Below are 15,499 nucleotides of genomic sequence, written 5' to 3'. Positions count from 1 at the left end.
GAAGAAAGCTCAATTCCTATACAATCATACAAACTACAAAATGTAATTAATCTAGCCTGAAGTTAACATGTTTTAAGCAGCTCAGCTCTGACGTCATACTACCGTACATCAATATGCTGAACAGTGTGGGGAATCCAATGCTTGAAATCAGTGTAGAAATAACCTGATAAATCCTTGAGTGTAAAGTCGCTCAGCTAATTGCATGGCAACATGTGGCCCTAATGCCAGCGCACTTGAAGCAACCTAAGAAAGAAAAAGTACCAAATGATATTAAAGTCCAGAAATGGCAACCAAAAAAAGTGCGGTGATACTAATAATGCCAATAATTTTCAAAATTGCAACAGAGCATGAACTAATATGTACCATAAAAGAGCTTAAAAGGCAAATCAGTAAAGGAAAAAACCAAATTCAACTCATTCGGCATGAGTGGATACAATAGCATCACGGAAAGCAGTATATGAAACAAAATTATAATCTATTGCCGACAAAATTTAGAAGTAGCTGGCGACATAACTCTCTGAAATGATATGTTAGTTAGCTTGAAAAGCTGGAGTCCATGACTATTCCAATAAACTTCAAGTTTATAGGGAGTTTGCCGAATTCAAGTTAATTATTAGAGTTTTGTTTCTAGCAGAAAATCAGCCTCTACCAGCTCTAATTGTGCGAAGGCAGGAAATATATCCACAACAACAATTGGTACTTACGTTATGCTGTGGATGTTAAACAACAAAAATGTAAATTTGTTTAAATTATAGATATAAGACATCCCGTTTTGTTACTTAAAATGTACATCAGACCAAATTAACTTTCCATGAGCACAAAAACTATCAGAGAATGATTCACAGAGAAAGGATATTGAAAAAATCAAAACTGTAATTAACATTAGATTATAAAGTTATTCCACCAAAAAAATTTAGGAGATTTTAAAATAATCTGTCTTAGAAATGACAAGAGATACGGTTGCTAATGCTTACCTTTAATAAGTTTACGGTGTTAAGGCCACAAGGACGACTCTTGTTTTCTTCATTTTTGGACACACCAGTTACCTCAAGAATATTCTGATCAAGTACCAGTTTTTGAAACATTGCAGCAACCTACAGTTTGTTTTAGGAAATCAGGATAATTAAACAAGCACATAATCATCATTAGCGCTATCCCAATTATTTGGGATTGGATTTATGAATCCTTTTCAAATGAAGGGAAAATGAAAAACAAGGATGTGATAGAAGAAGCACTAAGAAAAACCTTACATCAAAGTCAAATACTCTGTTTCGATCCCATTCCAACTGTAGCTCATAACCATCTTTTATTATATAAGGACTAAAATACCAAAATTTTTCCGGTTTAAATGTCATGATTTGCATGCAACGTTGCACACAAAATCCCAGTGTAGGGGTCTGACAAGGTCCATAACTGAAACCAATGGTAGAAGAATAATCAAGATGAATGCATGAAGAAATTTCTACAAAAAGTTGCATAAAATTTTCCATGAATATAATACAAATATTCAACATGGGCTAAGCCATCAGACTAAGGTTAACATTGCTATCTTGTGTTGTGTTACACTACCGAGTATAGCAGATGATTGCTTGATAAGAACATGTTTAAATTGTTGTCTAAAATGCAACTTGGGTAGATATTAATTGATTAAATGCCTGAAATAAATGTTAATATGAGTTTAATACAATTATGTTATGATGTCATTGTTTTAATTCATATATAACTAACAAAGTAGATTAGAAAAAAAAAACATTAAAAAAATTTATCAAGGTATCTATACAATCGTTCAAAGAATGCATAAAGAAACTTTTCATATATATGGGGGGGTGGGGGGTGGATAACAATGGAGTGAAGTGGATAAAGACCTCAAGGCGAGGTCCTGTTAGGAGGGAATGACCTAACTTCATGCCCATAATCTTGAATCTAGCAACATAAAAAATAATTATGCAGGAATTGTTATTGAAGAGGCGGTTAATAAAGATGAGATTACAATAATGATTGGGAATATGGAGCAGTTGAGTGAATTGCTTGGGGTTAGTAGAAGCCTTGATCATGTAAGATTGGTGATGTTTGCCAGTTGTAGAGAGATACTTGTTGGTTTCCATTGTAGGCATTGGGTTTATAAAGTTGATTGAGGTCAGAGGTGAGGTGTGTGGTCACACCAAAGTCTAGAAACCAACAGGTGGTGGAGGAGGTAGAGTCCGCAAGTAATGCATGAGGGTTTGAGGATTAGCCATTTTAGCTTAGCTCTTCGCAATCTGCAATTAGATGAGAAATGGCCGCTTTTGCAACCGATTTAAAAAGTTAGTGCGATGCTTGAGGTTTGAACTCCACAAGTTGATTGTTTAGAAACACGACCATAGTTTGAGCAACCTCAATTGGTTGAGCAGGGGCATGATCAACTATGTCCTCTAGTTGATAATTGCGTTGTGGGTGTAGATGAATCTTGTATTTGATGAAAATCATGGGCTATTTCTACTCCTAGATTGATCTCTTTATTGCATAGGTGTGAAATTCATCGATACAAATGGGTTGAATATTGATTCGAATGATATTCTTGAATGCCTGATAGGTGGTATGCAAGTCACGAGAGTATAGAGGAAGATATCCTCTAGTGTTAGAGGAGTTTCGGTGAATCCTATGGCATCAGTCTTAACTTTAATGTCAAATAGGTATTTAGTCATTGTATTATGGGCCATGGTAATATTATGAAGCTCATTTTTCAGTAGGATTAGTCTAAACTGATTTGTAGACAAGAGTTGGTGATCGATAGCGAACAAAATGTCCGCACGAGTGTTGAGGGAGAGAACATATGAAAGATAAGATGATGAAATCACTACTTAGATGGCAACGAGATTTTGGTCAATCGGATTCCAAAGTGAACATGTTGGGACATTGACATTGATAATGCCATTGCCGATGAGAAGGTGTTCGGGCAATCCAGATGTAGTTCCATCAATAGATACCTTGAATATGTTTGCTCAAAAGAGCCATAACACTTATGATCTCTAGGTGGGGTGGTTTTTAGTGTTAGTTGAATGGTGAGGGTGTTCTTGATGTTGGTCATGAGAAACTTGAGTAAGATAGGGAAGTCACCAATTTTGAAGATCGATAAGGATCGCTCTATGCCAGATACATTTGTGACTGATGTTTTTTTCCTGATCCACTAATAACCTAAGTATTAATAACTGCAGTTAGGTAGAGGTAGGTAGTGTTGTGAGGCTATCACGATTTTGATACCATGAAATTGTTAGGGCCCAACCTGAACCTGTTTGCTACAGGAGGCGGGCCCTAAAGGGAGCAGATGGTGGGGGCCCAAGCATTGATGGGAGCTTGGGTTTGGGGGGAAAATTCAAATGTTGAGGGCTGTTTAGGTATTATGCATTAGATAATTGTATGGTGCTTTAAGTATTCTCTTTTTGACTATGGTTAGGATTATCTTGAATTGGAGCTGAAATTTGAGATCTCTTGTGTTGGCTTTTGGGTCTCTAAGTTTGGGCTAGAGTTTGACGAGTGGAATCTTCCTCTTGAATTGAAGATTCATTGTATTAGAGTGTTTCTTTTTAACTATTAGTGAATTTCAAGTGTTGTTTGTGGGATTTCCCTGTATCTTTTCAACAAAATCTGCTCATCCTGCTGTTTTTCTCTGAATTTTTGCAAGATTTCCTTATTTTGTTGGCTATTTTCTATCAGAAACCTAATAACATTTTGAGATTAGAGAAAGCTGAAAGAGGTAAGAAAGCATAGAAAGCAATAAATATATAATATGTAGGGGCTATAAAAGAGTCCTATGGCCTTCATATAGGAAGGTGCATTCGATCAATTCAAATGGATTGATTGACAAATTTGTAAAATCAATTATATCAGCCCAAATTATAGGAAGAATCAAATCACACCGCAATTTAGTTCAGTTTATGAGGCCTAATTTTGGTTTAACTATGAAAACATTTCTACTTTCTGTAAACAACCAAAACTCTAATAATAGTTCTAAAAAGAATTTGGAAAATGACATTGCAATTATTTGGAATAACGTATTTATTGGTATTTCGATTTTTGGTTCAATTATTATTTTTTTCTAAAACCAAACCAGAAACCGCAATTTAAATAACCCTTATTTCAAAACCAAAAACCGAACTGCCCTTAATTAAACCGAACCAAACCAACTGAATATACTTAGTTCATTTGATTTTTCAGTTTCAAACAACTAATACACACCCCTTTCTTCATGAAACAACATTGTTTTCGTCACTAACATGGAAATAATCAACTTTATTGGTACTCCAAATGCTTCATAGGGTTAAAACAATTTGTACAATCAAGAATGATAAAAGGATAATAAATCAAAAAGTTTTCGATAAATACAACTCGTTAACTCCAAAGAACACATACGTCAATGGATGGCCAAACATAGCTAAATAAATAAAAACATGAATTTAACATATTTTAGAAGGCCTTCAATATTGTCAAACATGAACAACTGTAGGACAATAAACATTCAAAGAGTGAATACCTATATGCAAGAAGTCCTAAAAGAGAAAAATGGCTCCACAAACTAATTACACTAAAAGAAAGCAAAAGAATTGATATATATATATATATATAAGCATGCAAAGTAAAAAAAGGCCAAATCAATCAGAATAGTAGCTTACATTGACAACGCATAGCAAAGAAAAGATAACATAAGGGAAAAGATATTAAGAATTTACGAGATGATCCTGGAGTCAAGATTCCCATATTTTCCTTGAAAATAGCGAGTCTGGAATCGAGTGAAGGCAACTCCAACCTTCAAATCAATCTCTTGGCGTGCATCTACAGCTAAGGCCTCAGCTTTGTTTGGTTTGACAAGGTTTTCCAATGCCTCCAATATGTCCTTCTCTGTAACAGAAGAAAATCGAGCACGCAGTATCTTTCGACCAACCTCATTCTCATTGAATCCCGTGCATTCAATAACTAGAAAAAAATGTTGCATTCATTTAGTCATCTATTTTAGAATGTTAGTAGATGGAAGTTATCAAAAACATATATAGCAAGAGAAATGGTAGCTTGCCACTTTTCTCAATAAGAGTGATATCAATTATCATCATCATCCATCATCCAACTATTTGAAATTCTTCTTTAAGAGGGTGTGGCGGAATCATTAGGTTGATCCATTTTGATGAGGAGATTACAGGTTCAAAAGCAGTATCTCTACAATACATCCGTCAAACCCTTCCAAGATTCACATTAGTATAAAGCCTTTGACAATGCATCCAACTCTAGAATGCACTGCATCTCCTTTTTTTCTAAAATTCTTTTTACCAATTTCTACTTAGAGTTGAAATTGATTCAAATCATGGCCTAGCTAAAACTTTTTAACAACCTTTACTTCGTAAGCTTTGTTATGTCGCACAGGAAAAAGAAATATATAATGGGTGAGGGGACCTTGAATAGCTCGCATTTCATTCACTCAATAATAATCTCAACCTAGCCTTAAGAGTCTCATTTATGATGAAAGGAACCCTGAAGTTCCAAGCAAAAAAAGAAAAATAAGAAAATAAATCCTAATGAAATAAATTTGATAAGATTTAAAATAAACTCCAAATGAAACAAATCTAAATATTTTCTAAATATAAATCTATAAATTAAGCAGGAAAATATTTAATCAATCATGTCGTTGATGTCAAGCATAAGTTTGGATTGGACGACCATCATCAACTCCCCTAGAGTATTAAGAACTCTCATCTAGAGTGTTATATTGCTCAAGGGGTAGGGTATGTGGCGATTTTGCTGAATTTTGATTGGTCTTAGGAATTTTGGGATCTAGCCGACGACTAGGGATTTGGGAGAGACATATCTTCCTCTAAAATAGAAGATCTATTGTATCTTGTTTACTTTCTTATTATTTCATCAATCAAAAAAAGATTTCTCTCCATTGTAATCAAAAAAAGATTTCTCTCCAATGTTTCTCTTGTTTCCTCTTAGAGAGTGTACATGGGTGCGCTGTTATTTGATTTCAATCCAAGGAAATTGTATTTTTACTGCCACTTCCTAATAGTTTCCTTTCAAAGAGAAGTTGAAATGAGCATGTGGGAATGGATGAGCAAGGGACTAGTGGGCATCAAACAGAAGGCCATAATGTAGAGCAAATGTAGTCAAGTGGTTCATGACCAACATGGAAGCGAGATCCCATGAAATGTAACATAGAAGTTGGTCAAGATTGTCAAAGTACAATATGAGAAATCTAATGTTGTTGTAAATAGGGGTGTACTTGCAATGGGGTTGGGTTAGGAGCAGTGGCGGAGTCCGGCGATGTGACATGGGATTGAACACTAACAAAGGAGGGAGTCCTATAATATTTCATTAGAAGTGTAAGCGAGGGAAAAGATTGGCATATCGAAGGAAATGCTCGATAAGGATAAGGATCTGCAGAGTGCTGAAATGCTCAATAAGGACCTACAATAGTTCTAGATGATATGAGTGATATGCCAAGTATAGATGTTTCCCATGTAGATACTAAATAAACTTGTTAAAAAGTGGTTTCAAGTTCGGGTGGTCTGTTCACTTGCTTGTCAATTTTTTCCATCATTTCAAGATGCTTAGTATGTAACCCTTAACCAAGAAATATAAGACAGGAAAGACAATTATAATCAGCCAAAAGAAAAGTTCAGTAAACAAAAAACAAAAAGAGACTTAACTTAAATAAAATTTGCTAAAAATATGAAAAAGTGGAATATGTGACTTTACTTGACATCAAACCAAGAATTAAGAAGAAAACATATAAAAGCCAGGGAAGAAACAACCTTCATAGCATATATTTTCACCCTCACGGTCACAATCCAACCACAGTACCAAATAGCTACAACCACGGGCTTCTTGGGATAGATGCCTGCAAATATGACCCTAAAGGGGAATTTGTAAGACAATGGAAAAACATGCATTAAAGCTATAAAGAAAATGAAGGAAAGTTAATGCATGGACAAAGAAGTAGACCTCTAAAATAATATTGCATGCTTCACATCTAGGCCACTGGTGCATAGGAGGCACTACAAGTAGTTCAAAGCTTAGAAATAGCTTCACAAGAGTCCCCCAGGCCCCCACCAACATATAGAAAGTCTTTATGAAGGTTGCTAAAACATAGCCTTGCTTAAAATGCTCACTCACTCCCACCCTCTGTTCCTACCTATTTCTAAATACACACACACCCTCGGGCTATTTGTTGGGTGTCATTTTAGTCCCAGACTATTAAAACGTCCAATTTAGTTTTTTGACTTTTGAATTATGATCCAAAATAGTCTACAAATTATAATCATTATTTAACTTAACAAAATATTCACAGAAAATTCACAAATGAGATGGGGAATGAAGTAGGGAATAAGGGTATTTCACACAAATCAAGACAGGTAAAAACTTCATTTCCTAAAAATGCTCTCATTCCTCACCTCATTCTTGAACTTTGCAAGAAATGTCCATCAAATTAAACAATGATTATAACTATGAGACTATTTTTTATCATGTTTGATGAGTTAAAAGACTAAATTGGATATTTTAAATAGTCTAAAACTAAAATGGCCCTTCCAGAACATTTTGACCAACCAAACATACATTAATTTTTTAGGCTAACAACTCCCACCTAGAGCTTTCCATATTTTTTTTATACATATGCATCACTTCCCCCTCTTCCTATAAATCAGCCACTCAACTAATATTTTTGGGCAAAGCAATCCACATGGGAAATGTAATAACCCAAGCTATTTAGTGACCCTGTCATGGCTGTAGAAGGCAATCCTCGACATGTTGGTAGTTATCTTGATCACAGTGATGGAAGAATTGGGGATCACAAGTTACAAGTGCTTATAGTCTAATAGACAAGCAAGTGTAATACCAACTAGTGACCCAATACTAAAGGTAAATGATGTTTATAATATGCATATTATGATCATGTTATATTGATGATTGCATGTGTGTTAATGTATTTCTTGCTGTGACAATCCTATGTGCACGCTAAATGATTTTCCCAAGAAAGCTGCTCAGTCGACACTCACATGTATGGTATCTATCTATAGAGATACATGTATGATCTAATGAATCTTGGTATGACATGTTGGGCATATGTCCGTACGATTGGCTTCTAGAATTATTTGATGTCCTTTCTTAAAGTTATTTTCATCATATTGTAGTACAATCAATTAATTATATTCCAATAATTTTATAAGCATTTAATCAAAGATGAGTTACTCATCAGACTTTCACTCTTCCACATTTTTCCCTCTTTTTGGCTTTCTAGAAGCCTTATCTCTTATAAGATAAGGTTGGTTGGTTTCGTTTCTTCTCCATGGACATTTTGGTAGTGAGGGAGAGGGAGAGAACCTATGAGATAGAGTTCTAGTAAGCTTGGGTTAAGGGTGTAAGTGAGTCAAGCAATCTCACGAGCCAGTTCTACCTCAACTCGGTAACGAGCTCACAAGTCGATCTTATCGAGCCACGAGTTCAAGCTCAATCCTATACTCGAGCCGTATATTAAACGAGCTCCAGCTTGAGCTCAGCTTGGCTCGGCTCGAAAGCTCATTGAGCCACTTGACTAACTATTAATTTAAATTAACTTTATATAATATATTTTAATATTTTTAAATTAATTTTATATTAAAAAAAATTCTAAGAAAATAGAAATTTTAAATTATAAATTAAGAAATGGAGCTCAACAATCTAATCAAGCTCAAGCTTTCTAAACAAGCTCAAGCTTTCTAAGCAAGCTCAAGTCTATAAATTTTTTTTTAACAAGTCAAGCTCAAGCTTAGTAAATGAGCTCAAGTCGAGCTTGAGCTCGAACTCAATAAAAACTAAATAAGCTTAGCTCAATCAGGTAAATACTCAACTCAACTCGACCTGACCCATTTACACCCCTAGTTTGGGTGGCTGATTTGGAGCATCTCATAGTGATTTCGCTCCTAGCAAGGAGTGTTATTGATTCCATACTATAGAAATCAATGAATTTCATTCCCTGCACTTGATTTCTTGTTTCATTCATGAATCAATCTATAAAATGCATTTTTATGAGCTAGCTGGATTTCATGGAAGAAATTTCAATATGTTGCTTATTGTGGATTCCTAGAAATGTCTACTATTTGTTGGAAAGCAATTTATGAGATTTGAATGAGCCTGTGAGATATTCTCTATGTATTCATCCCTTTATCATTTGTCCTGCATTAATGTGAATTTACCATAGTTTAAGATGATTAACTTGTGACCTAACATGCATGACAAGCATCATGATGATTTCAAGGGGCTAATGACCTAGATGTGTTCCTACATACTCTATAATGTCCTACATGTGATGATCCTACATGCTTTATATAGCTATGAATGAAATCCTATATGCTTCATATATATGGCATACAAGATACTTTGTGATTGGCATGGCTACAACGATGCATACATCATTCCATTCCAACTGTGTTCATGCCATGCTTCATACTACAAGAGATAGTTATGTGACATATATGATGTGTATGAGACAAGAGAATGATGGCTATATGAATGCAATTGAATGTATGTCATTTAAAGGAAAAATTGGCTATGAGCCCTTTAGTTTTGCCGACAGAAGTTATTCTCATAGGAGGACAAGTTTATGATTGTCTATAATATGAAAGAGAATAATATCATAGAGTGGGAGATGCTGTAAAGGTACACAAGGGAAGATTCAATACTACGCAAACAAGAGTATGGGCTTAAGTGCAGCCAGCAAGCTAAGCATGAATTGAGAAATCCTATTGTAGTGATTATAATATAAAAGGATAAAGATGATGCATGATGATTCATCTAATTCAAAGATATAAATGATCTTGTTAATGCTTGATGTACGTGGAATATGAATATGCAAAGGATGAGTTATGAAATGTTTATGTATAGATTACATTCCTACCCTTTCATGCTTCAATCAATATAGCATGTTTGCGTGTTTAGATTTATTTACATGCATCACTACAATAGTATGATCATGAACATAACATGGATATGAAAAGCATATCATGCATGAACAAGAATGTGGCATGTTTCACTGATATGACCTAAAAGTATACATATTGTTCCTTTCTATGCATTGAATTTGGTAGAGATTTGATGTGAGCTATTGGGTTTTATGGTCATCATATTACACCTGCATGTGTTATATTAGTTTCAACGAAGGGTAAGATGCTTGGAAAACAAGACTTAAAGATGATACATAGATGATGTTTTGGATGTTCATGTATACTTTTGTAATCATGGTTCAATACATTGATGATGTTTTGGTGCCTTTGCACAAGAGATAATCATGAGTATTGCATATCTATTATTTTGGATTGTATGTAGTGCAATCAATGTAAATGAAAAGTTTATACTCATAATTTGTTATTTATTATTATGTAATGGATGTAACAGCTCATGTGGAAATAAGTGATCAACTCTAATAGATCCCTGTGCATCATGGAACTATGTTATGAGCAACACAAACGTGTTTTATATTGATGATTGTATAACAGTTTACCTCATATGTGTACCCCACCCAATGTAATCTATTATAGCATAGAGGTTGCAAATGGGTTTGGCAAGGCAGGTCTCTCAGCTATCAAACATTCTTTTTTATGTTTAAAAATAATTTAATAGGGGTAACTATTAACAATAGAAGGATTTTCTTCAGGATGCTAGATTAATGGAAATTCGTTGAACACCTACAGAGCTGAGGGTCCTAGCAATTAACAAAAAAAAATCGCCAAAAACAAAAATACACAAAAATCCTGTGCATTATCTAACAAATTACAGGATAATCCACAATAAGAAAAGATTACCTTTGGGTTTGATTCTAACTTTACAACAGGAGCTTGGAAAAGATCCAAATTATCAGTTGCTTCCCAATTTTGGTATGTAGAAGGAAAGTCTAAACTGCAATGGTTGAAAATGAAATAAACATGATTAGGCAAAACAATCCACAGCATACTATACTATCCGATTTGAAGTTTTGAACCACATATAAATAGTTCATATAGTTAAAAAAAAAGAGGATATGTTCAAAGATGTTAAAAAAAGACAATTGACAACCTAAAAACATGTCCAGTAACAGAAGTAACTTTAAAATGAGCATGAAATCCCTGAAACATTCCGTCAAACTCATGCACATCAGTACTTCCTCTCCGCGTTGACATCTGTGGAAGTAAAGCATATCAAAATTTCTAACTTAATAAATTTAAAAAAAAAACACAAAACAATCAGTATATAAGGATGATTGTGTTAGATAGTTCTACCATCAGGTGAAAAATAATACAAAATAGATTAAGAAAAATATTTAAGCACTTAAAAGAAAGCAAAGAATCAGCCAAAATAAGCAAAAAATCTCGCCCATCCTCATTACGTAAACTTCTCATAGAAAATCCAATTTTCCTTCGGAAACATTTAATAAAACTACATAGAAAGACACCCTCGAAGGCGCAATCGCGAGCGATCGGAGAGTAGGGGCGAGGGAGAGTTTGCAGCGAAAGAGAAATGCGAAGAAATGAAGAGGAAGGCTCGGGTCGGCCAAAATTAGGGCCATTTCTGGCGGTTTTCTGTGGGTTTGGACAGCAGGAAAAAATCACTAAAAACTGGCGGCCAAGGCCGCCGGTAATGGCGCCGGTAAAACATAAAATCGGAGCCCTTGCAGGGGGTTATTATACCGCCGCTAATTCCGGCGGTGTGTTATTAAAAACTGCCGCTTACACCGCCGGTTAATACCAACGTTCTAACCACCGGTTTAACCGACGGTAATACCGGTGGCTATAGGACCATCGGTAATGTCTGAATTTCCTGTAGTGATATATTTCTGAAGGATAGATCATAGTATTTACTTTTTTGCGCTATTCAATTTCATTTTGCTTCAGTGTGGAGTTCTAAAATAAGCACTCATGTGTATAAGAAGCTTTAAAATTCTTTCTGCGAACTCTCTTCTACAAAATGTTTTGCAGTTTTTAATATTGTGTTGCTTATCATTTTGAATTTAGCATATCATCTTCTGATCTAATCTATTTTAGCTCTAACTATGGTATTATACTAGATACTAAAAATTTAAATGTTAGAATTTTGTAGTTATATCATACTTTTTTTTGCATCTTTAATTTGACTTGTTTATCATGTCAGAAGAGGAGAAGCACATGTCCTCCGGTTATGTTCAACAAGAGGAGAAGCCTAAACCTCAGACTTAGCCAGCAAGCCCAGCACCATCAACGTCTACAAATATATACATCAAATAAAAAAACTGAAAGAAAATTTTTTTTTTTTCATGGCCAAATTTTGTGCTTCAAGATAAAATGTCTTCGACCACTCTAGATAATGCTAGTAGTAATAATAGGGATGCTGCAACTTTAAGAGCTGATTTTGAGTCAAGGGGAAAGCTACACTTGGCAAATCAATAGCAAACCGAACATCCTCCCTCAATTAAGTTTGTTCTAATGTCATGATGTTCTTCACTTTTAACTGATTCCAAGGAATCTGGATTTTTATATCTCTGAGAAAGAAAGTGCAATCAACATGTTCTCTACTTTTTGAATTTATTTCAAGCTGACTAATGACTGGAGAGATTTATTGAAAGAGAACCTTATGTAGTTATTTGAGTGCTTGTTGTAAAACTCCTTTGGAAAGGTTTATCCATCATCGATAGCTACACTTCAAGTCTTCAATGGTGAACCACTCCAGACACCTCCACCTTAGATGATTACAAGCATAGCACTTTAACGGTGTCCAAAGAACAAGTAAATTAAAATCAATATGGTTTGAAAGCTTTGAAAGACCTATTTGAGTACAATTTGTAAATTGCAATTTATTACAAGTTATGTGCGAAGAGTTAGGAAAATTGTATTACTTTATGGCAAACATTTCATTCACAAATGAAAAGCTAATTGTTGGTTATATTGATTTTTCTGTTAGTTAAAATTTATAAATTTTACTTGTTAGTGAGTATACAAAACAATCATTAACCATGTAAATCACTTTGTCTGATTTGTTCATTTGAGTTCAGCTTGAAAACAACCCACTAACCTTGATGAGTTATTAGCGAGTCAAAGAAATATTTCAAACAATATCAAGAAGCTTTAACAGTGAACTAAAAAACATTAACGAACATGAAATGAAAGCAAACAATGATTGAAAATAATGATCTGAACCCAAACAGCAGGTTGTTTGCTTATGTTCAACTCATTTACAGCCTTATTAACATCCACACTGCACTACCCAACAATCAAATGACAATATAAGGCACCTTTGCATAGCGCCTTGGCTGTGTCAAGTGAGCAAGTACACCTCAGATCTCTCTACCAATCTCATGCCAACAGGAAGGTGAAGTAGACGAAGTTTTCATGGGGAGCAAAGGTCAAGGCCCTAAGAACTTAGTAGCCAGTATTGCATCCCTTGGGGTCTATTGTTAGCAGGATTTAGGCCGGATTTGAGGCTAATTTGAGTGAAATTCAGCCAAACGATCTAAAATGCAAAACCAAATCTCACGGCAAATGAAAGCTGCTGTAGACGGAAAATTCCGCCTTTTCGTGCTAAATCCCGAATTTTCGAAATCCTGTTTTTTGCCGGATTTACGAAATCCATTGGCTCGAGAAGAAGAGTCCGCTCATTAAATCGGCACTAAAGTCAAACAGTCATACGGAATTTAATAGGATCTATCATGAATGTTGCCAAACAGTTTTCAGGATTTAGGCCCCTTAGGATTTTCAAAATCCAGATTTAGAGCATTTGCGAAATCCTACTTAAATCAAATCCTGGATGCTACCAAATAGCCCCTGAGAGTCTCTATAAATATCTTGTACAACAATGTAAGGACTTTTTTGCCACCAAAGAACCATGCAGGGCACCAACAATTATCATAACCATAAGAAAATCTCCATTTTGAGATAGGTAGCACGCCAATGTCAACCAAAACCACAAGATTCGTCTGTGGATTCATAAAGATTGAATACTCATATTAGGAAATCTCCAATAGAAAATCTCAATTTTCACTGCAAAATGCAGTGAAACCAAAAAGTGTCGTGATTCATCTCCAATCGAATGACATTTTGCCCCCTAACCATCGCTCTTTTCTTTCGCGTCTTTCTTCCACAAGTTTGATAGAGACCAAAAAAATGACGCAGATGAATAGGGCAACGCCAATATTGGCGTCACACTGTTCATCAGCGATTAAATGGCGGAGGAAAAGGCGTTCGATTGCAACTCATGAGGGCCTCCATTTGATTGTTTGCCGAATAGTTGGAGATGATCTTAGTTGCAACACTGAATTCAGCCATTGAAACAGGCAATTTCTGTCCCTCTTCTCAAAACTTAACTCAATCAATATGGCGAATGGATAGATATTTCGTTTCCCAAATATAAATAAATTTCAAGTTCATATTCCTCGCAAGCACGATCAAAAAGACGAATTGGTAAGAAGAGCTCAAAAAAACAGGCCGAAAGGGAGCAACTCTCCAGGTTTTGTCAGGGCTTCCATAGAGTAATCAACTAAAGATTTAATTTTTTGAAGTAGGAACTCACCCGGCCATGGGAAAGCGCTGATGCAATGGATAGAGCGATGCTAGGTTTCTCTGCAACCTGCAGACGAGAGAATTAATACAAATAGGGTGAACACGGTAGGTGAATGTGGGGGCGAGCAAAAACAAGAAAGGAGGAGAAGTAGTCAGTCTCTCACCATCAATACTTTGGGCGCCATCGTAACGTAAAATGGAAGAGAAGATGCCGGAGCTGAAGCAACGGCGATTCTGATTTCTGCCCCGGGACCGGTGATACAGGCCGAGACTTCATAAGGCTTGAACAGGAAGTCAAACTGACTGAGCCTAGCCGGCTCGTGGGCAGGCTGGAGCGAGCACAAGCTCGAATCGCGAGCTTGTGAGGGGGCTCCCGCACTTTTATAACTAATTAAATTATTTTTCTTAGATAAATCAGCAAATAATTTTTTCCAATAAAAAAATCTGTTGGAAATGAAAAAAGCGGCAAGCTAATCCAATAAAAAACCATGATTTGAACATATTTTATGTTCCCAAAGAAAATAAAAAAGTTGCTTTACATTAATAGAGCTACGACGACAACAACAAAATCAAGCCTTTATTCCACTACGTGGGGTCGGCTACATGAATACTTTTTCTCCATTGCGTCCTATTAAAAGTCAAATTCTCATTTAAATCTAATAAAGAAATGTCATTCCTAATAGTTTCTAACCAAGTCTTTTTAAGTCTGTCTCGACCTTTCTTAACATAAGACAAATTTAGTATCTCTACTTTCCTAATCGGGTCATCGGAAGGCCGCCATTTTATGTGACCAAACCATCTAAGGCGACTCTCTCTAATCTTATCTTTTACTGGAGCTACTCCAACCTTTTCACGTATATGCTCATTTCGTATTCTATCTTTATGGGTAAAGTCACTCATCCACTTGAGCATCATCATCTCTGCCACACTTAACTTAGTATTATGCTTCTCTTTTAATGACCAACATTCGACACCATAAATCATTGCAGGCCTCA

At 35.5% G+C, this 15,499-nt stretch overlaps 1 protein-coding gene across 2 annotated transcripts in view; it reads right to left on the bottom strand.

Annotated features, from left to right (window-relative positions):
- Positions 1-14,856, bottom strand: part of LOC110100998 (DNA topoisomerase 3-beta) — a 33,669-nt gene extending 18,813 nt beyond the window's left edge. The window contains exons 1-9 of one of the 2 annotated variants that reach the window (XM_020828730.2): positions 14,669-14,856; positions 14,515-14,571; positions 11,053-11,156; positions 10,803-10,896; positions 6,780-6,879; positions 4,707-4,950; positions 1,251-1,413; positions 975-1,094; positions 164-243 (exon numbers count right to left, since the gene is read on the bottom strand). In XM_020828730.2, coding sequence (XP_020684389.1) covers positions 164-243; positions 975-1,094; positions 1,251-1,413; positions 4,707-4,950; positions 6,780-6,879; positions 10,803-10,896; positions 11,053-11,156; positions 14,515-14,571; positions 14,669-14,689 — 983 coding nt within the window. In that variant the 5' untranslated portion in view covers positions 14,690-14,856. The remainder of the gene's footprint in view (positions 1-163; positions 244-974; positions 1,095-1,250; positions 1,414-4,706; positions 4,951-6,779; positions 6,880-10,802; positions 10,897-11,052; positions 11,157-14,514; positions 14,572-14,668) is intronic. The other variant, XM_028697652.1, reaches the window with a different exon arrangement.
- Positions 14,857-15,499: the final 643 nt, after the last annotated feature.

This window comes from Dendrobium catenatum, unplaced genomic scaffold (genome assembly GCF_001605985.2).
Source record: "Dendrobium catenatum unplaced genomic scaffold, ASM160598v2 fragScaff_scaffold_989, whole genome shotgun sequence".
Classification (NCBI taxonomy): domain Eukaryota; kingdom Viridiplantae; phylum Streptophyta; class Magnoliopsida; order Asparagales; family Orchidaceae; genus Dendrobium; species Dendrobium catenatum.
Note: the sequence above shows the minus strand (reverse complement) of the source record. Positions and strands in the feature narration are given on the sequence as shown.